At 42.1% G+C, this 20,783-nt stretch overlaps 1 protein-coding gene across 3 annotated transcripts in view; it reads right to left on the reverse strand.

The window, feature by feature from the left end:
• r3hdm4 (R3H domain containing 4) overlaps positions 1–18,897 on the reverse strand; it is a 28,210-nt gene extending 9,313 nt beyond the window's left edge. The window contains exons 1-5 of one of the 3 annotated variants that reach the window (XM_068016462.1): positions 18,748–18,834; positions 16,053–16,424; positions 13,589–13,743; positions 11,522–11,640; positions 9,879–10,002 (exon numbers count right to left, since the gene is read on the reverse strand). In XM_068016462.1, the coding sequence (XP_067872563.1) occupies positions 9,879–10,002; positions 11,522–11,640; positions 13,589–13,743; positions 16,053–16,072 (418 nt within the window). In that variant the 5' untranslated portion in view covers positions 16,073–16,424; positions 18,748–18,834. Of the gene's footprint in view, positions 1–9,878; positions 10,003–11,521; positions 11,641–13,588; positions 13,744–16,052; positions 16,425–18,510; positions 18,529–18,747 lie in introns of those variants that run through there. The other 2 variants (XM_068016463.1, XM_068016461.1) reach the window with 2 other exon arrangements.
• Between the last annotated feature and the right edge of the window lie 1,886 nt (positions 18,898–20,783).

Raw genomic sequence — 20,783 nt, forward strand, 5'->3', positions numbered from 1 at the left:
AGCAGATGAGCTGAGGGCAGACATAGACACATGCAAGTATGATATCAGAGCTATTACAGAAACATGGCTTAAGGAGGGACAGGAATGGCAGCTCAACGTTCCTGGTTACAGGGTTTTCAGATGCGATAGGGAGGGGGATAAGAAAGGAGGGGGAGTGGCAATTTTGGTCAAGGAAACTATTACAGCTGTGAGGAGGGATGATATGTTGGAAGGTTTTTCAAATGAGGCCACATGGATTGAGCTAGGGAACAAAAAACAAGCAATCACACTGCTGGGAGTGTACTATAGACCCCCAAACAGTCAGAGGGAGATAGAAGAGCAAATATGTAGGCAAATCTCTGAGAAGTGCAAGAACAATAGGGCAGTAATAGTAGGAGATTTTAACTATCCCATTATTAACTAAGATAGTTTTAGTATGAAAGGAATTGAGGGAGCAGAATTCTTGAGGTGCATTCAGGAAAACATCTTTAGCCAGTATGTAGCAAGTCCAACAAGAGAGGGCGCAGTTTTAAACTTAGTTTTAGAAAATGAAGACGGGCAGGTGGAAGAAGTGGCAGTGGGAGAGCATTTTGATGGTAGTGATCATAATTCAGTCAGTTTTAACATAATTATGGAAAAGGACAGAGATAGAACAGGAGTTAGAGTTCTCAATTGGGGCAAGGCCAATTTTACTAAACTGAGGACTGATTTAGTGAAAGTAGACTGGAAACAGCTACTTGAAGGTAAATCCGTGTCAGAGCAGTGGGAGGCATTCAAAGGGGAGATTCAAGGGGCTCAGAGTAAACATGTTCCCACAAAGAAAAAGGGAAAGATGACCAAATCTAGAGACCCATGGATGTCAAGGAGCTTACAGGGTAAGATTAGGCAGAAAAGGAAAGCTTATGTCCGACACCGAGAACTCAATACTACTGAAAGCCGAGAGGAGTATAGAAAGTGGAGGGGTCAAATCAAAACGGAAATTAGGAAAGCAAAGAGAGGGCATGAAAGAATATTGGCAAGCAAAATCAAGCTGAACCCGAAGATGTTTTATCAATACATTAAGAGTAAGTGGATAACTAAGGAGAGAGTAGGGCCCATAAAAGACCAAAAAGGTAACTTATGCGTAGGGGCGTAAGATGTTGGTATTGTTCTTCATGACTGCTTTGCGTCTGTCTTCACAAAACAGGGGGATGATGCAGATATTGTAGTTAAGGAAGTGGGGTGTGAAGTATTGGATGTCATAAACAAAGGGAGAGAGGAAGTATTAATGGGATTAGCATCCTTGAAAGCTGATAAATCACAAGGGTCAGATGAAATGCACCCCAGGCTGTTAAAAGAAGCAAGAGAGGAAATAGTGGAAGGTCTGACCATCATTTTCCAACCCTCACTGGATACAGGTGTGGTGCCGGAGGATTGGAGAACTGCTGATGTTGTACCTCTGTTTAAAAAAAGGAGCGAGGATAGACCGAATAATTACAGGCCAGCAGGTCTAACCTCAGTAATGGGCAAATTATTGGAATCTATTCTGAGAGACAGGATTAACTGTCACTTAGAAATCAAGGATAGTCAGCATGGATTTGTTAAGGGAAGATCTTGTCTGACCAACTTGATCAAATTTTTTGAAGAAGTAACAAGGAAGATAGATGAGGGTAGTGCAGTTGATGTGGTCTGCATGGATTTTAGCAAGGCTTTTGATAAGGTCCCACATGGCAAACTGGTTAAAAAAGTTAAATCCCATGGGATCCAGGGAAAAGCAGCAAGGTGGATACAAAATTGGCTCAGTGGCAGGAAACAAAGGGTAATTGTTGGCGGCTGTTTTTGCGACTGGAAAGCTGTTTCCAGTGGCGTTCCGCAGGGCTCAGTACTGGGTCCCCTGCATTTTGTGGTATATATTAATGATTTGGACGTAAATGTAGGGGGCATGATAAGAGGTTTGCAGACAACAAAGATTGGCCGTGTGGTAGATAGGGAGGAGGACAGATGTAGGCTGCAGCAAGATATTGATAGTCTGGTCAGATGGGCAGAAAAGTGGCAAATGGAACAGAACCCGGAGAAGTGTGAGGTGATGCATTTGGGGAGGTCAAACAAGGAAAAGAATACACGATTAATGGGAAAATACTGACAAGTGTAGAGGAAGTGAGGGACCTTGGAGTGAATGTCCACAGATCCCTGAAGGTAGCAGGACAGATCGACAAAGTGGTTAAGAAGGCCTATGGAATCCTTTCCTTTATTAGTCGAGGTATAGAATACAAGAGCAGGGAGGTTATGCTGGAACTGTATAACTCATTGATTAGGCCACAACTTGAGTACCGTGTGCAGTTCTGGTCACCATATTACAGAAGGGATGTAATTGCACTAGAGAGGGTACAGAGGAGATTTACAAGGATGTTGCCAGGACTGGAAAAATGCAGCTATGAGGAAAGATTGGAAAGGCTGGGGTTGTTCTCCTTGGAACAGAGAAAACCGAGGGGAGTTCTGATTGAAACATACAACATTTTGAGCGGCCTGGATACAGTGGAGGTGAAGGGCCTATTCACCTTAGCAGGGAGGTCAGTGACGAGGGGACAAGGATTTAAAGTGACTGGTAGAAAAATTAGAGGGGAGTTGAGGAAAAACTTTTTCATCCAGAGGGTGGTGGGGGTCTGGAACTCACTACCTGAAAAGGTAGTTGAGGCAGAAACCCTCAAATCATTCAAAAGGAGTCTGGATATGCACCTCAAGTGCCGTAATCTGCAGGGCTACAGACCAAATGCTGGAAGGTGGGATGAGAATAGGTGGATCATTTTTCAGCCAGCACAGAAACGATAGGCCATGTGGCCTCTTACTGTGCCTTACACTTTCTATGATTCTATTAGAGCAGGTCAGAGGCTAGGAATCCTGTGGCGAGTCATTCACCTCCTGACTCCTCAAAACCTGTCCACCATCGACAAGGCACAAGCCGGGAGTGTGATGGAATACTCTTCACTTGCCCGGATGGGTGTAGCTCCAACAACACTCAAGAAGCTCGACACCATTCAGGACAAAGCAGCCTACTTGATTGGCATCCCATCAACAAACATTCAATCCCTCCACCATCAACGCACATTGGCAGCAGTGTGTACCATCTACAAGTACACTGCAGCAACGCACCAAAGCTCCTTAGACAGCACCTTCCAAACCCACGACCTCTACCACCAAGAAGGACAAGGGTAGCAAATGCATGGGAGCACCACCACCTGCAAGTTCCCCTCCAAGCCACACACCATCCTGTCTTGGAACTATCCATTCCTTCACTGTCACTAGGTCAAAATCCTGGGACTCTCTTCCTAACAGCACTGTGGGTGTACCTACCCCACATGGACTGCTGGGGTTCAAGAAGGCAGCTCACCACCACCTTCTGAAGGGCAATTAGAGATGGGCAAGAAATGCTGGCCTAGCCAGCAACGCCCACATCCCAAGAACGAAAAAAAAACATAGTGGATAAGGGGACTTCTGCGGCTGTTGTCAACATGTACCTCCAGAAGGCATTTGATAAGGTTCCACACAAGAGATTATTACCAAAGATGAAAGATCGCAAAACTTTAGGCAAACTTGTGACACGGGTTAGAAACTGGTTAGGATATAGGAGACAGAGACTCGGGATAAAGGGTACGTACTCCGACTGGCACAATGTGACAAGGTATCTGTACTGGGGCCTCAGCTTTTCATCATATTTATCAGTGAAATGGATTAAGGAATAGAGTCATACACCCAAGTTTGCAGATGACATTAAGTTGAGAGGCACAGTAAGTAGTGTAGCTGGGACCGGGAAGTTAAAAAGGGACAGAGACAGACTAATTAAGTAGACAAATCTATGACAAATGGGGTAAGTGTATGATCATCTACTTTGGATTTAAGAAAGACAAAACCAGAGTATTTTCTAAATCGTGAGAAACTAGGAACTGTGAAGGAGCCAGAAGGTCTGCAGTTTCGGCATCAATTTCCTTTGTGCTCTGGACAACTACATGAGGTTGAGTAAGTGCAGGGGCTGTTGATTTTAGCACAAATGATTTGTGTTCCAGGTTGGAGCATCTTGAGCTCAATCACCAAACATCACTGGATGTGGGTATGGACAATTTTGGAGAATTTGCACAAGTTCCCTTGATTCATAAACTGTTCCTTCAGTTTGGAAAATTGCACATGTCACTGCACTATTTAAGAAAGATGACAGAGGGAAACCAAGAAATTATAGAGCAATTAGTCTAACATCTGTTGTTGGGAAAATTACTAGAGTCTATAATTAAGGATAGGGTGACTGAACACTTTGAAAATTTTTAGCTGATGAGAGAGAGCCAGCATGGATTTGTAAGGAGTAGGTCATGCCTGACGAGTATGATTGAATTTTTGTGAGAGATGACTGAAGATATGATTGAATTTTTGTTAGAGGTGACTGAAGTAATAGCCAAGGGAATGTTCATGGATGTTATTCATATGGACTTCCAGAAGATATTTGATAAAGTCCCTCAAAGCTATTAGGGACAAAGAGGGTAATATATGCTTAGAGACACAGGGCAAGGCCAGAATACTTAATGAGTACTTTGTATCAGTGTTTACTAAGGAAGAGGAATCTTAATCTTTTATCTAGTACTTTATCAAATGCTTTCTTAAAATCTATATAGACAACATCCACCGCACTCCCTTCATCAACCTTCTCTGTTACTTCATCAAAAAATTCAGTTAGATTAGTCAAGCATGATCTACCTTTTACAAATCTTTGCTGGCTATCCTTAAATAACCCAAACCTCTCCAAGTGCCTGTTGATTTTTTTTCTCCTGATTATTGTTTCTAAAACCTTACCACCACTGATGTTAAACTAAAATATAAATATAAAATATCGGTAGAAGTGGAGAGAGTAGAGACAATGGATAGGGTAAAAATGAGAGGGAGGTGGTACTGGAAAGGCTGGCTATGCTTAGGGTAGATAAGTCACCTAGTCCGGATGGCTTGCATCCCAGGTTGCTAAATGAATTGGGAGTGGAGATAGCGGAAGGGCTTGCCATAATCTTCCAATCTTCCCTCGGTAAGGGGGGAGGTGCCAGATGATTGGAGAGTGACAAACATAACACCCTTATTCAAGAAAGTCCTAGCAACTAGAGGCCAATAAGTTTAACATCAGTGGTGGTAAGGTTTTAGAAACAATCAGGAGGAAAAAAAATCAACAGGCACTTGGAGAGTTTTTTGAGTTATTTAAGGATAGCCAGCAAAGAAATGAAAGGAATGCGGTGGATGTTGTCTATATAGATTTTAAGAAAGCATTTGATAAAGCACCATATAAAAGGCTGTTTAACAAAATTGAGGCTCATGGATTAGGAGGGTCAGCGTCCAATTGGATAAAAAATTGGCTTAAGGACAGAAAACAGCAAATCGTGGTTGCTTTTCAGACTGGAGGATGGTAGTCAGTGATGTTCCCCAAGATTCAGCGCTATGACCACTGCTTTTTTTGCTATATATAAATGACTTGGATCTTGGAATACATAACAGAATTTCAAAATTTGCCAATGATACCAAACTTGGAGGATATGAACTGCCTGCAACAGGACATAGGTAGGCTAGCAGAATGGGCAGACAAGTGGCAGATAGAATTTAATACAGACAAGTGTGAGGTGATGCATTTTGACAGAAGGGATAGGGTGAGGCAATATAGATGTAATGGCGCAGTTATAAAATGGGTGTAGGAACTGATGGACCTGGGGATGTATGTGCATTGATCGTTGTAGGTGGCAGGACATATTGACAGAGTTAGCAAAGCATATGGGATCTTAGGCTTCATAAATAGAGGCACAGAGTATAAAAGCAGGGAAGTTACGCTTAACAGTTAAAAAGCTCTAGTTAGGCCTCAACTACAGTACTGCGTCCAGTTTTGGTCACCGCACTTTAGGAAGGATATGAAGGTCTTTGAGAGGGTGCAGAGGAGATTACCAAAATGGTTCCAGGGATGAGAGATTTTAGCTATAAGGTTAGGTTGGAAAAGCTGGGGTTGTTCTTGGAGCAAAGGAGATTGAGGGGAGATTTGACAGAGGTGTACAAGATTATAACAGGCTTACATAAGTTAGACAAGGAAGAACTGTTCACATTAACTGATGGTCCAAGGACTAGGGAACATAGATTGAAGGTTTTGGGCAAGAGATGCAGGGGAAATGTGAGGAAGAACTTTTTTATGCAGCCAGTGGTAAAGACCTGTAACTCTTTGCCTATGAGGGTAGTGGAAGCAGAGACAACGATTTCAAAGGAAAATGGATGGGTACTTGAAGGAAATAAACTTGCAGGGCTACAGGTATCGAGCGGGGTAGTGGGACTGACTGGATTGCTCCGCGGGGAAGAGGCACGGACAAGACGGGCCAAATGGCCTCCTTCTGTGCTGTAAATGACTGACGCTATGAGAGTAAATTTGGGTGACCATGCACAGAAATCAATAGAATATTGTGCATAGGTTCAAAAAGGCTAATGGGTTGTTGGCTATTATCTTAAGCGGATTGGAAGACAAAGATGAGGAAGTTATGCCTCAATTGTTTACTGCCTTGGTCAGGTCCCTGGAGTACTGCTTTCAGTTCTGTGCACCGTATCTCGGGAAGGAAATATTAAAATTGTAGGGGGTGCAACATAGATTCGCTAGAATAAAACTGGAGTCTAATTATGAGGACAGGTTGAATAAACCTGACTTGTACTTCCTCGAGTATGGAGGGTTGAAGGGTGATCTAATCAAGGTGTTTAAAATGATAAAGAAATTGATAGGGTAGATAAAAAGAAATCTTTTTCCTGGTTGGGGAATCAGAAAAAGGGGGCATATTCTTAAAATTAGAGGCAGACAATTCAGGAATGAAGTCAGGAAGCATGTCTTCACACAAAGGGTAGCAGAACTATGAAATTCTCTGCCAAAAGGCTGTGGATGCAAATCAATTGAAACCTTTCAGACTAAAACTGATAACTTTTTCTTAGGTAAGGGTATCAAGGGATATGGAGCAAAGGCAGGTAACAGCACATAAACATGCAACATAACCTCAATTTAGCATTACAGTATTTTGGAAATAATTAAAAAATGTTCCTCGAGGTCAGGATAAAACGCTCAACCCTCAGCTGCCAAACTGCATTAATTCTTTCCGGATCTAAGAGACTTAGTAGTTGGCAGGAAAAAAGACAGAGGCGCAAGGGGAGAGCCAACTGAGGAACAGCCCTGACAAACAAATTTCTCTGCAGCACCTGTGGAAGAGCCTGTTACTCCAGAATTGGCCTTTATAGCCACTCCAGGCGCTGCTTCACAAACCACTGACCACCTCCAGGCACGTATCCATTGTCTCTCGAGATAAGGAGGCCCAAAAGAAAGAAGAATACAAGTACTTTTGTCTGAAGATTCCAATATACAAGTAAGTGAGCCACTAATCCACAAGTTTTCAAGAACAAGACTCACATGATTTCTGCACTGGATTTCAAATGATAAAACACAGCTTTTTTTTTTAAGTGGTCCACCTCTGGAAATTCATCCCCAATTCTCTTCAGGCCCCTTTTAGATTGTGGTTCTACTGTGTCTGAGTGTGCTAGGGGAGGGGGGGGGGGGGGGCGGGCGATCTGCTTTGTGTTGTAGGGTACGTTGGGTGAGAGACTGGCTGTCAATCTCAAAAACTGGGGTTCAAATCCAACCCAGAGTGAAATAACATCTTTGTATGCTGTCAGGATCACATGGGAAATGAGTCTGGTGGTAAGTTCCCAGTGAATCATGTTATAAACATTGCCTGGAGATATGGGATAGCTGGTATGGGAGGTGGAATAGTGTTATGTTGGTGGAATGGCAGGTGGTCTTCTGGGACTGAGGTTGCCTGAAACTAAAAGCACTCCCTTACCCAGCACTAAAATCCTTCACCTTGATACAAAATTCAAGAGAACACAAACCAACACAGATGAATTCAGAACAGCAATAGCCCAATTGAAGAGTATGGAGTTTTTCAAAAGCAGTAACTTTGCATTTGCTTTGCTGCTAGGACTTTGCCTGTTGTTGGGTTGGTCTATGTTCTGTATGGGTGGGGAGAACAAATCTCGCAGCCCTTGTGGCCACTGCTAGAGACCACCAACACTGCCAATCTACCTCACATAGAAACATTGCTGTCAGACATCCTGCACAATATAAACAAGGTATTAAACTGCACATCCTCAGGCAGCTGTTAGCATATGGATGAACTGTGTAAGAATTTAACTGCCACATCACAGCCTTTCCCCCAGAAACTGTAAGATAGAAACTACACAGAAACAGAGTATATGAGAATCCACTGTAAGTTTCAGCAAATATCTTTTTCTCTCCAACTCCTTCTGTCTTTTACTGTCTTTGGTTCCATCTGTCTCTTTGTCATTCTTCCTCTTTCTGTCTGTGCTCAGTCACTGTTTGTGTCTGTCTCTCTGTTTTACTTATGGAGCATCCCGTCTTTGTCCTCTAACTCTTTCCACCAATCTGTCTCTGTTTATACTTATCTGCCTCTTTTTCTACTTCTCTCTGACTACCTCTGTCTTTGCCCCTCTGCCTCGCTTATCTCAACTTTCTAAAATAGTCTCAGTCTTAAGTACTGACTTCAAGAAAAACAATTTCCATTTGAACCCTGCAATTTACACACTTACCAATTTATTCATCAGTCACATGAGTGTACAGGGACAGACAACCTTGGGGGTTCATGTGCATAGATCTTTAAAGGTAGCAGTAAAGGCCTGCTACCCAATCCAAACCTGACGGGACCCGATGACATGTGTCGGGGTCGGGTCGCTCTTCCGGGTCCAGCTTTCAGGCTTGGGTCGGGTCGGACACACAGCAAGAATTGCAAGTAAGTGTTTAAAGGAAAAAAACCTACCTGAGCTGGGAGTCCAGGACGCCAAAGAAGGAAACTCTGAGTTTGCGCAGTGAGCGAGTGAGCATCTGTATTACATCATCACGCTCATGCTGCAGCTTCCTGAAGATTGGGAGTCACAAGGTAAGTAAAGGGAACATTCTGGTGGTCGGGTCGGGCTGGGTCGGGTCGGGGGTCTGGCTCGGGCCAGGTCGGGTGCGGGAAAAATTGGAGGGACTTGGGTCGGGTCGGGCTCGGGTCCGATGTGGTCCTTCGCGTTCAGGTCGGGTTTTTTCCCCCTGACCTGAGCAGGCCTTTAGGTAGCAGGATATACATTAACAGAATAATTTGCAAAGCATATGGGATCTTGAGCTTCATAAATGGAGATATTGAATACAAAAGCAGGGAGGTTATGCTGAACTTTTATAAAGCTCTGGTTTGGCCACAACTGGAGGTTTCCATCCAGTTCTGGTCACCACACTTTAGGAAGGATGGGAGGGTCCTTGAGAAGGTGCAAAGGAGATTTCCCAGAATGGTTCCAGTGATCAGGAATTTTAGCTACAAACTTAGTTTGGAGAAGCTGGGGTTGTTCTCCTTGCAGTAAAGGAGATTGAGGGTAGATTTGATAGGGTAGACAAAGAAAACCTGTTCCCATTATCTGGTGGTACAAGAACTAGGGGTTACAGATTTAAGGTTTTGGGCAAGAGATGCAGGGGGTTGTGAGAAAGAACTTTTTTACACAGCGAGTAGTAATGACCTGGAACTCACTGCCTACAAGGGTGGTGGAAGCAGTGATGATGAATGATTTCATAAGGAAATTGGAAAGGCACTTGAGGGAAACAAACTTACAGGGCTACAGGGATACAGCCGAGGAATGGGACTGATTGAATTGCTCTGCAGAGAGCTGGTATGGACTAGATGGGCCAAATTACCTCCTTCTGTGCTGTTATGACTCTATGGCATCTATGACAAATGGAGCTGAGGTACAGATCAGCCATGATCTCACTGAACGGTGAACATACTTGAGGGGCTGAATGACATACTCCTAATCCTACATTCCTGAAGATTGTTTCTCACCCCCTCTTTTGTCATGCGAAGTCAAGTGCACTTTTCCTTTGCTCTTCTTCTTTGCTTCTTCCTCCAAATATTGTAGAAACTTCTCTTGCTCCTCACCAGAACGGTTCATGAAATCATTCCAGATCTGAAAAATAGAACTTAGTCACCATCTATCGGGTGCATGATGCAGCAATAACTATCTAATGAATAAAAGGCTGTCATTTCTAGTGTCAATTTGACTTATTCATTGCCCAAGAAATTGTGAGGTTTGTACCACAAGGGCTGTTTGGCTCATAGCTGATAGTTTAATAAAATCTGTGCTCACAGCAGGTGATCCCATCAGATTACTGCAAAATCCTGTATCTGGATATTTCTTCAAGCATTTTTTTTTAACTCTAGTGTTGGAGCACTTCTTTGCAACCACAGCACAATTCAATTACTTCAGGAGGAGAAAGGAAAATAAGAGGAAGCAACAAAAATGTCTTCCTAATTACTAGTACTGACACTGGTCCAAGGGCAAGCTTCTCATCTCCTCAGCCCTGCACATGGTGGTATCCTATGGAAGTGTAAACAGGCTGTGATCATGGCTCAGTGAACTAAAACTGCACAGTGAATGGCAATGATCTCAGAATAGGCAAAGGGTGAAGGAGCACACAAACAGTTGTTAATTATAATTAAAGACATGTGTAACAGAAGCAGGTGGAAGAGACGTTCCTGCAGTCTGTACTATAAAAGACAGGCAACCCTCTGCACTACAAATACTACCGCTCTAGAATGTAGCAAAGGGCAGGTGAATAAGTAAACCCGGCTTTTCAAGTTGCATAGTTACGCAGATCAGAAATGTAAAATTAAACAAATCAAAACTGGAAATTAAGATAAAGCCTTAACATTGCATAACTAGACAAGCAGCAGCTCTTTGGACCATGTAACAAATGGCACTGCCTTGGAATTTTATTGAAATTTTAATCATAGTTATAATATATTTTACAATGCCAAATCACAGCTCTGGCTTCATCTATGTTGAGAGATTTCTGCAATTACAAACAAAAATTGTGCTTAAGATTTTGTAAAAAGAACATTACGCAATCTACAAATTGCTGAGCACAAGAAATTTTGTTGTGTATCTAATGAAGATGTATTCACCGTTCCATGTATTTCGGCCCTCGCCCAGCAGTTCAGTTAACAATTCAAAGAAATCTACACACCTTTGGTGTGTCCCTTTTGAACAGACTAAGTAGTAGTTTCATATGTCAGAGTTTCACAATTTTTCAGGAATTTTACTATGAACTATGACTGTGTAACATTTAGATGCACAATACCTGTTCACTTAAGGAAATGATTATGGGAAAGGTCACTGGTTTGCAGTTTGCATGGAAGAATAGACAGAATTGATGAAAAGAAATCAGAGATTAAAAATCCCAGAATCCACTATGAATGAGATTTGACTTGGCCATCATAAACCAATGGCTCTGATTATGAACAGAAGAATCACAGAATGTGAGATCCAGAAGAGTGGCTAAAAGAAAAACATGGAATCCCATGTAATAAACAGAATCTGATTTATTCACTGTTCATAGATTAATGATCTTGACTATACATCATTTTAATCAAGGTGCACATTATTAAAGCTCTAATTCAAGAGTCATGTTAGTAAACTACAATACCTCAATATAGTCATCATTACTACAAGCTTCTGTGAAAATCGTAGGGGAGGCAGGATCTGTCTGGTCTCCTTCATCCTTGGTGCAGTCATCATTCTCCACAAGGTTCATCAAGTAGTGAGCTAAACAACAAAAGATTCAAAGTACAGTTTAGTTTTCACATGTGCAGATACAGTAATACAACTGCTAGGCAGAGTCTGTTGGTTTATTATCATGAGGTAATTACATGGAGACAATGACACTGGACTTCACTATAGCCCATTCTGCTCCACTGAATTTACAATTGACCAGAACCAACCATGTACACCCTGAGATTCCAGCTTTTTTCCAGTCCAAAAATCAGACTTGGCAGGGCTCTAATCAGGGACTGGGACTACACAAAAGATAAGTACATTAAAGAAAGAATAAGGCTATGCATATGTACATAATAAAGTTTGGATCTACACTAGTTATTCTCATTGATTCAGTGTTTCCAGCCTCTGCCATAAGTGCAACCTGTGTCCTCTACATTTAGCAGTTACCCTTCATGGCCCAATATCTAGTCACATGATTGTGATGTCCCCCAGTCACACTATGAAAAAGCATTTGTTACATGAATTGCATACTGAAATCTATAAGTACCCCCAAATGCATTTCTCCTTCTGAAAGGCAAACCAATGGAATACACTAGTGAAATTGAGCCATTTATGAATCAATTTATTTTATAGTGTCTGAATGAACTGACTAACGATTACAATGAATTTGAATTTATTCGATAACGCTCATTGTAACAGAGAAGTAAAGAATGCCAACCTACCTCCATTATTGGGCGAATTTCTGATGAGCAGTCTCCCTGAATCTAGTTGGCACTAGTCTTAAGGAAACAGCTTTCTCAGTCTGGGTCTGACTTCCTTATCAATTCTGTCAATCAGACCAACTGCAGACCATGTTTCTGAACTTGATATCCAACCCCATTGGTATATCATGTCCACAGTATGTATTACCTACAAGATGCACTGCAGCAACTTGGCAAACCTGCTCCCCTGTGAGCTCTCCTACCAAGATGGACAACAGTGGCAATGTCATGAGAATACTAGCTCCTCCAAGTTCGCTTCACTCACACACCATCCCAACTTGGGCAACTCGAGTGAGCATTGGCAGGTTTTCCACCACAGAGAGTATTAACAGCTAAGTCCAATTCTGTTCTCAGCTAACATGCAGAAGCACTTTCCAGCAGGGATCACTGGGTACAAGAAGAAGCAGGGACCTCGGCTAATTTTGGATCTAGGAGCACTGACGCTAATTGTAGTACTCAAACCACTGCTCTAACTAGGATCAGCTAACTCAGCACTGACCGTGAGTAAAGCTTGGGACCTAACTACTCTGTTTGTCGCAGTGCACTTCTGACAGCACAATACCGAGGGAGTGCTGCATTGTTGGAGGTACCATCTCCCAGAAAATACATTAAACCGAGACCCTGCCTGCTTTCTCAACAGCACATAAGATATTCCAAGACACCTTTGAAGAGCAGGGGAGTTATTTTGATATCCTGACTAACACTGATCCCTCAACAGCACTAAAACAGATTAACTGGGCACTTATTTGTTATTTCCAGCAGGGGGTCACTGGATACAAATTGCTCCACAAAAATCAGCTGATCTATTTGCCTACATGATTACACTTCAAAAGTAATTAATTGGTTGTAAAGTACTTCAGAACATCCTGAGGTTGTGAAAGAGGCTATGTAAATGCAAGTTCCCTCTTTCTATTTCCACATTAGGAAGTGAATTTCCTCACTAAAACATTAGAGAAGTCAAGAAAAACAAGTTGCTTCTTTTTCGATTGCAAGCACTAGAAACCAGTTACACTTTGCAAAACAGTCCAAGGTCCCACACTGTCCAACTCAGTACAATTTACTTTCTGAATACATGATGATTAAACACAATGTAGAACAGCAAAAAAAAAAAATGACGCCAGACTAACCTTTAACTACAAGGCAATGAACTGTATTTATGATTCAAATTGTCAGTCTTGCTTGCAACAGAAAATGAGCATTATGGAAATTCTGCATTCTTAATATCTATTTCTTACTGTTCTCAAGTCTCCTCAGACTTTTTCTTCCTTTTGCCCTGGGAATAAGATCAGAATTGCGGATTGCTTGATTGATGTAATATTGCTTGCGTTTTGCGGGTGATATACGCTTTGATGGAGAGTATTGTTGAGGAGGAAGGCAATCTTCAATCAAGCTAAGAATATGTTAAAAAGAGAGATTAATTAGACTGGTGCAGAATTCAAATCAGCTTCACAATCTACCATTACAAACAACGCAAGCAGTTCTGCAAGCACTAATTTTCTGAAAGTTCCTTTCCCCTTTCCTGAAGGCAGTGACTGCATTTCCACAGGTACTGGCCACTTGGGGGTACCTTATTCAAAGGGCCATTCTTCATGGGCAAGCCTAGTAAGTGAGCGTGCAGGCTATTTGATTGTAAGGGAAAACACGGCCAAATTTGATGCTGTCATCACCTGAAATCCATGCATATTATCATTAATGAAAGTTGAAAATCAAAACCCCAAAACGTGACTTGGTAATGTATTACCAAGGTGCCACTTGTTTTTTCCCTTCCAGTTGTTATTTCAGACAGGTATAACCAAATAAATTAATGTTAATTATTGAGTGAATCAGAGTCAGTCAATTAAATATCTTGTCAGTTTTAGGGTTTGCATTCTGATATGAAGCAGACTGGATATCGCCCAAAGATGGCAACCTTAAGACTCATTAAGTGCTTGCTGGAAATAAGCTTCAATTTCCTCATTCATAATGCTGTTTTAGTTTGGCAGAAACATGGGGAGGAATGTAAAACTTAAATCAACATTGGTAAAGTATTTTATTAATTGTGAGTTTTTCTGTGTCGCAGACACATTTTAAGTATGGCACTTGTTATATCTATATATATAGGCATACATTACAAATGCAAGGAAATTATGCTAACCCTTCATGAAATATTGGTTAGGGACAAAAAGCAGAGCACAGTGGTGAACGATTGCTTTTCAGATTGGAGGGAAGACTACAATGGTGTTTCACAGGGGTCGGTACTAGGGTGTACAGGATATAACTTTAAAGTTTGCTGATGACACAAAATTCAGAAATATAATAAACAATGGGAATACTAACAGATTTCTGGAGGACGTAGGCTGGTGAAATGGGCAGAAAAGTGGCAGATGAAATTTAATGCAGAGAAGTGCGAAGTGATACATTTTGGTAGGAAGAAGGAGGAGTGCCAATTATAAACTAAATGGTTTAATTTTAAAGCAGGTACAGGAACAGGGAGACCTGAGAGTGTATGTACACAAATTTTTGTAGGTGGCAGGACAAGTTGAGAAGGCTATTGGAAACAGCATACAGCTTTGTTAATAAACAGGCATTAAGTACAAAAGCAAGAAAGTTATGCTCGACCTTTATAAAACACTTTAGGCTTCAGCTAGAGTATTGTGTTCAATTCTGGACACTACACTATAGGAAGGATGTCAAGGCCTTATAGATGCAGATGAGATTTTCTAGAATTGTACCAGGGATGAGGGACTTCAGTTATGTGAACAAGCTGGGTTGTTCTCCTTAAGAGCAGAGATGGTCAAGAGGAGATTTGGTTGAGGTGTTCAAAATAATGAAGGTCTTTGATAAAGTCAATAAGGAGAAGCTGTTCTCTGTGGTAGAATTATTAGTAACCAGAGGATACAGGTTTAAGATTGGTAAAAGAATCAGATGACATGAGGAAATATTTTTTTAAGGCAGTGAGTTGTTGTGATCTGGAATGTCTGAAAGGGTGGTGAAAGCAGATTGGATAGTAACTTTCAAAAGGAAATTGGATAAATACTTGAAGGGAGAAAACATATAAGGCATTGGAGAAAGAGCAGGGGAATGGGACTAAGCGGAGAGCTCTACCAAAGAGCTGGCCCAGGCACAATGGGCCAAAAGGCCTCTTTCTGTGCTGCATCACGCTACATTACTATACTTCAAAATATATATATACACACACACACATGGCAAAGTTCCACATATTCACTGGTGTAATAAGACATAAACTATACAGAAAGAAAAACTTGCATTTATATAGTACCTTCTGCAACCTCAGGCTGTCACAAAGCACTTCACAATCAAAGACATACTTATGAAGCATTGTCAGTTGTGTAGGCAAACACAGCAGCCAATTTTCTGTCATAAATCTAGATCAAAGGAGCTACACTGAAGTGTAAGCCTAGATTTATCTACTTCAGTCTCTGGGGTGTGATTTGAACCCATTCAATAGAACTAGAGACGACTCATGGAAATTGTTTTTAAATACAGTGAGTTGTTATGAATGCTGTTATGATCCCCGTGGAGACCACCAACAAACGAAAAGAATAGAATCCACTGACTGACCCCAATTTAGGAAATCAAAACCAAAAGGACAAGATTTCACTTTTATAAATTTTACATTAACACGCAAACCAAAACCAAAATAAATTAAACATGAACTATCAGTTAAATCACAGTCGATATATTTATCTTAAGGGCTACCTGTTAAATAGCAGATGCATCAAAGATCGTCCTTACGGATCCTCTGAACAATCTTATCAGCAAGGTGGTGTTGAGCACTCCTACAGTACAACAATATCAGGATCTTCCTCAGGTAGTTTTTCAAGTTCTGTCCTCCAGGATGCAGATACGGAAGTAATAAGGTCCCATCGACAGCCAGTGATGCAATATTCCCTTTAACAGTTTGGTTTTGTCACCTCTCAAACAACCTCGGCCTTGCCCGCTACCGTCCTGATTTCAGTCACCAAAGACAGCTGCCGTAAGTCATTCACCAAAGGTCAGCCTTCAGTCAAAGCTTCTTTGCCGGCAGCCAACTGCTGCTTTGTATTCTGCTTCAATTGCAAGCAGCTTCTCCTGAAGCACAAAAACTGCAGCTCTCAGCCTGTCTCTTTAAACAATAACTCACTGAATTTTCCAGCAATTGCAGAGTCCTTCTCAACTCTCAAAAGCCTTCTGGTCAAAACCAAAATGCAACCTCCAGTCACATGTCCTTGTTAAAAGAAAACGGTTTGTTCTCAGTCACTGGACTGTTTGTCTAACCTGGATTTGACTTCCCAGAACATGGGAGCCTTTAGTTTCAATTTCAAATCAGGGACTGCCTCAAAACAAAACAAACACAAGCTGTATAGAATGAAGTCTACCCTGAAAGGGTGGTGGAAGCAGATTTAATAGCAACTTTCGAAACAGATTTGGATAACTACTATGGGGAAAGAGTGGGGGAGTGGAAATAATTGGACAGCTTTACCAAAGAGCTGGCATAGGCACGATGAGCTGAATTGCCTGCTTCTGTGCTGTATCGTTCTATGATGAGGAAGGGCTGACCATAAAGGAAGAGAAGCATGAAGCAGTGCACAGCCCATGATTGACCACGATATTATGGTATACTAGACAAAAGTAAATAGAGTTAACTGAAGACTCTGACTAATAACGGTATGTTTCGCTCTACTCCTTTTTAACATGTCTTATTGTGCATCGAGTTGTGAGGCTGACAGCACAGAATGTGTAAACAGAAGTATCTGAAAACAATTCTCAAGTTATTTTGCACTGACATATACACACACGGAAACAAACACACGATGGATGATTATTCATTTATCTGTATAAGTTGGTGCATCATTTATAAGGCCTGACTGTTCCTGTCTGAATGAGGTACTTTCCCTGTTTGGTATTTCTAAAGATCGTTGCATCTTTTGAGCACTCAGAAAAGAATCTTATTTCTATTTGCCTGGATGTGTTACAGAATGAACGGAAAAGTCAATGCTAAACACAGATGAGCTATGACATCATGATCTCCAGAGACTTGTTCAAATACAACCAGTTCTATTTTTCCCAGAGTAGCTTAGTTTGAGGAATGTTCAGAAAAATTAGAAGACTCAATAGAAACAAGCTGACTTGGAAACACATCCAGGTTTGATTTACAATAACAACCAGTCCAGCAGAATGATTTACACAAGAGCCTGGATTCAGAGATAAAAATGTACTGAGGAGCCACACAATTGATAACCTGAAACATTAACTGCTTCTCTTTCCACAGATGCTCCTGATCTGCTGAGCGTTTCCAGAATTCTTTTTATTTTTTCATGGGATGAGCGTTGTTGGCAAGGCCATTTGTTACCCCTCCCTAAATGCTCTTGAGAAGGTGATGGTGAACCACCTTCTTGAACCATTGCAATCCATCTGGTGTAGGTAACCCACAGTGCTGGCAAGGAGGGAGTTCCAGAATTTTGACTCAGAGACAATGAAGGAATGGCCACATCATTCCAAGTCAGGATGGCTTGTGACTTTGAAGGGAACATGCAGGTTCCCATGCGCCTGCTGCCCTTGTCTGTCTAGGTGGTAGGTTTGGAAGGTGCTGTTGAAGGAGGATTGGCGAGTACACTACTACTGCGCGACAGTGATAGAGGGAGTGAATGTTTAAGGTGGTGAATGGGGTGCCCATCAATTGGACTGCTTTGTCCTGGATGGTGTTGAGTTTGCTATGTTGCTGGAGCTGCACTCATCCAGGCAAGTGGAGAGTATTCCATCACACTCCTGATTTGTGCCTTGTAGATGGCAGACAGGCTTTGGGAGTCAGGAGCCACGGAATTCCCAGCCACTGACCAGCTCTTGCAGTCACAGTATTTGTATGACTGGCCCAGTTAAGTTTCTGGTCAATGGCAACCCCCAGGATATTGATAGTGGAGGATTCAGTGATGGTAATGAATATCAAAGGGAAATGGTTTGATTCACTCATGTTGGAGACAGTCATGTCTGACACTTATGTGGTGCAAATGTTTGTATTTCAGATTTCCAGCACCTGCAGTATTTTGTTTTAAATGAAATAAATCTACTAAACATCAACAGAATCCCCATATCACTGCATGTGCGTGTACTGATAGAGATCTATAACCCTGTAAACGCCATGAATGATACAGGGATCTGATCTGTACAAACCACTTACAGGTATCCAGAGACCCGCACCGCCACTGCTGTGCCCTGATGCAATTGCCCTGCCTGTCGCCCAGCCAAACAAACAAATCAACAGGTCCCGCCTGCTCCTTAGTCTGATTGGTGCAGCCGAAACCTGGGCAACCGGATCACCCTGCTATTGGTCTCCGAACTGTCAATCAAACAACAGCCCACCAAAGAAACACTCTACCACAATTATTTCAGGAAACCGAGTGCAAAGGCTACTCACATGCAGTCGTCCGAGTGCATCCGCTCGGACACATCGTTCTGGTTCGCTATCACCATCGTAATTTGCTAGACGCGAAACGGTCGCGCGAACCAACACTCAAGCTCCAGCCCCAACCGGTTACGTCACGTACCATGTGCTTCCGTGTCGCCGCCATCCCGCGCCGGAAGTTGCGTTTGTGTGCAGGTGACGGTATATCTCCCGAGGCGGGGATTAGTTAGTCTCGTGGGACTTGTTGGGATTTCAGAAATTTTGCGTTAGTCATTTTAATTAAAAACTGTTTCCTTTCTCATTTATCGGCCTTATCTTTTCCGCATTCTTCAGTAAACCTTCAGCCAGATTGTAGGCATCAAAGTGGAATTTGTTGCGAGTGCTGAGTGCTCATAGAACAAATACAAAGGCAAAATACTGCAGATGCTGGAACAAAATGGAAACAGAAAAAGTTGGAAGTACTGAACAGGTCAGGTAACATCTGTGGCGAGAGAAATGGAATTGGTGTTTGAGGTCAAGCTTTCGTCAGAATTAGAACACTTTTAAAGTAAGTGTAGACGCAGGAAAAGAGAGAGAGAGGAGGGGAGGGGGAGCCACATGGACAAAGGCGAGTTCGTTAAGGAAAGCCAGCATAGATTTCTTAAGAAAAAATCATGTTTGATCAACTTGGAGTTTTTTTGAGGAGGTAAGAGGGTTGATGAGGGCAATGTTGTTGATGTGGTGTACATGGACTTGCAAAAGGCATTTGATACAGTGCCACACAACAGATTTGTGAGCAAACTTGTAGCTTATGGAATAAAAGGGACAGTAGCAATGTGGATATGAAATTGTTTCCTGTCACTTAGCCAAAGAGTAGTGGTTAATGGATGTCTTTCAGGCTGGAGGAAAGTTTATAGTGGAGTTCCCCAGGGATTGATGTTGGACAGGGCCCTTGCTTTTCCTGATGTATATTAATGACCTAGACCTTGGTATACAGGGCACAGTTTCAAAGTTTGCAAATGATAAGAAATTTGAAAGCATTGTTAACTGAGGAGGATATTGTAGAACTTCAAAAGGACATAGTCAAGTTGGTGGAATGGGCAGACAGGTGGCAGATGAAGTTCAATGCAGAGAAAGGTGAAGTGATTCATTTTGGTAGGAAGAACATGGAGAGACAATATCGAATAAAGGGTACAATTCTAAAGTGGGTGCAGAGGGACCTAGGTGTATATGTGCATAAGTCATTGAAGGTGGCAGGACAGGTTGAGAGCGGTTAATACAGTATTCTGGGCTTTAATAGGGGCACAGAGTACAAGAGCAAGGAAGTTGTGGGTGCTGCACTTGAAGAAATGTGAGAGCATTGGACAGAGTACAGAAAAGATTCATGTGGATGGTTCCAGGGATGAGGAACTTCAGTTATGAAGATAGATTGAAGTTAGGACTGTTTTCCTTGGAGAAGAGAAGGCTGAGGGGTGATATGATTGAGGTATTCAAAATCATGAGGGGTCTGGACAGAGTAGATAGAGAATGAGAGGGCACAGATGTAAAGTATTTCATAAGAGAAGCAAAAGTCATGAAGAACTCTTTTACAGTGAGTCGTTAAGGTCTGAAATGTGCTGCCTGAGAACTTGGTGGAGGCAGGTTCAATTGAAGCATTAAAAGGGAATTAGACAGTTATATGGAAAGGAAGAACATTCAGGGTTATGGGGAGAAGGCAGGAGAATGGAACTGAGGGAATTGCTCCTTGAGAGCTGGTGTGGAAATGATGGGCTAAATGGCCTCCGCCTACGCTGCAACGATTCTGTGAAAGAATGGCAACTGGGTGAATGGAATAGATGCCTGACAGGAAGTGGGGTGGGAGGAGATGTCAAGATAGCTGTGTGGGATAGTGGGCTTCAAATGGATATTGTTCAATAGTCTATCCCCAGAAATGGAGGCAGAGAAGTCAAGGAAGGGAATAGTTGGAGATGGACCATGTGAATCAGAGAGTAGAATCATAGAATGGTTACAGCACAGAAGGAGGCCATTCAGCTCATTGTGTCCCTGCTGGCTCTCCGGAAAAGCCACTC

The sequence above is a fragment of the Heterodontus francisci genome, chromosome 36, assembly GCF_036365525.1.
Source record: "Heterodontus francisci isolate sHetFra1 chromosome 36, sHetFra1.hap1, whole genome shotgun sequence".
NCBI classification, from domain to species: domain Eukaryota; kingdom Metazoa; phylum Chordata; class Chondrichthyes; order Heterodontiformes; family Heterodontidae; genus Heterodontus; species Heterodontus francisci.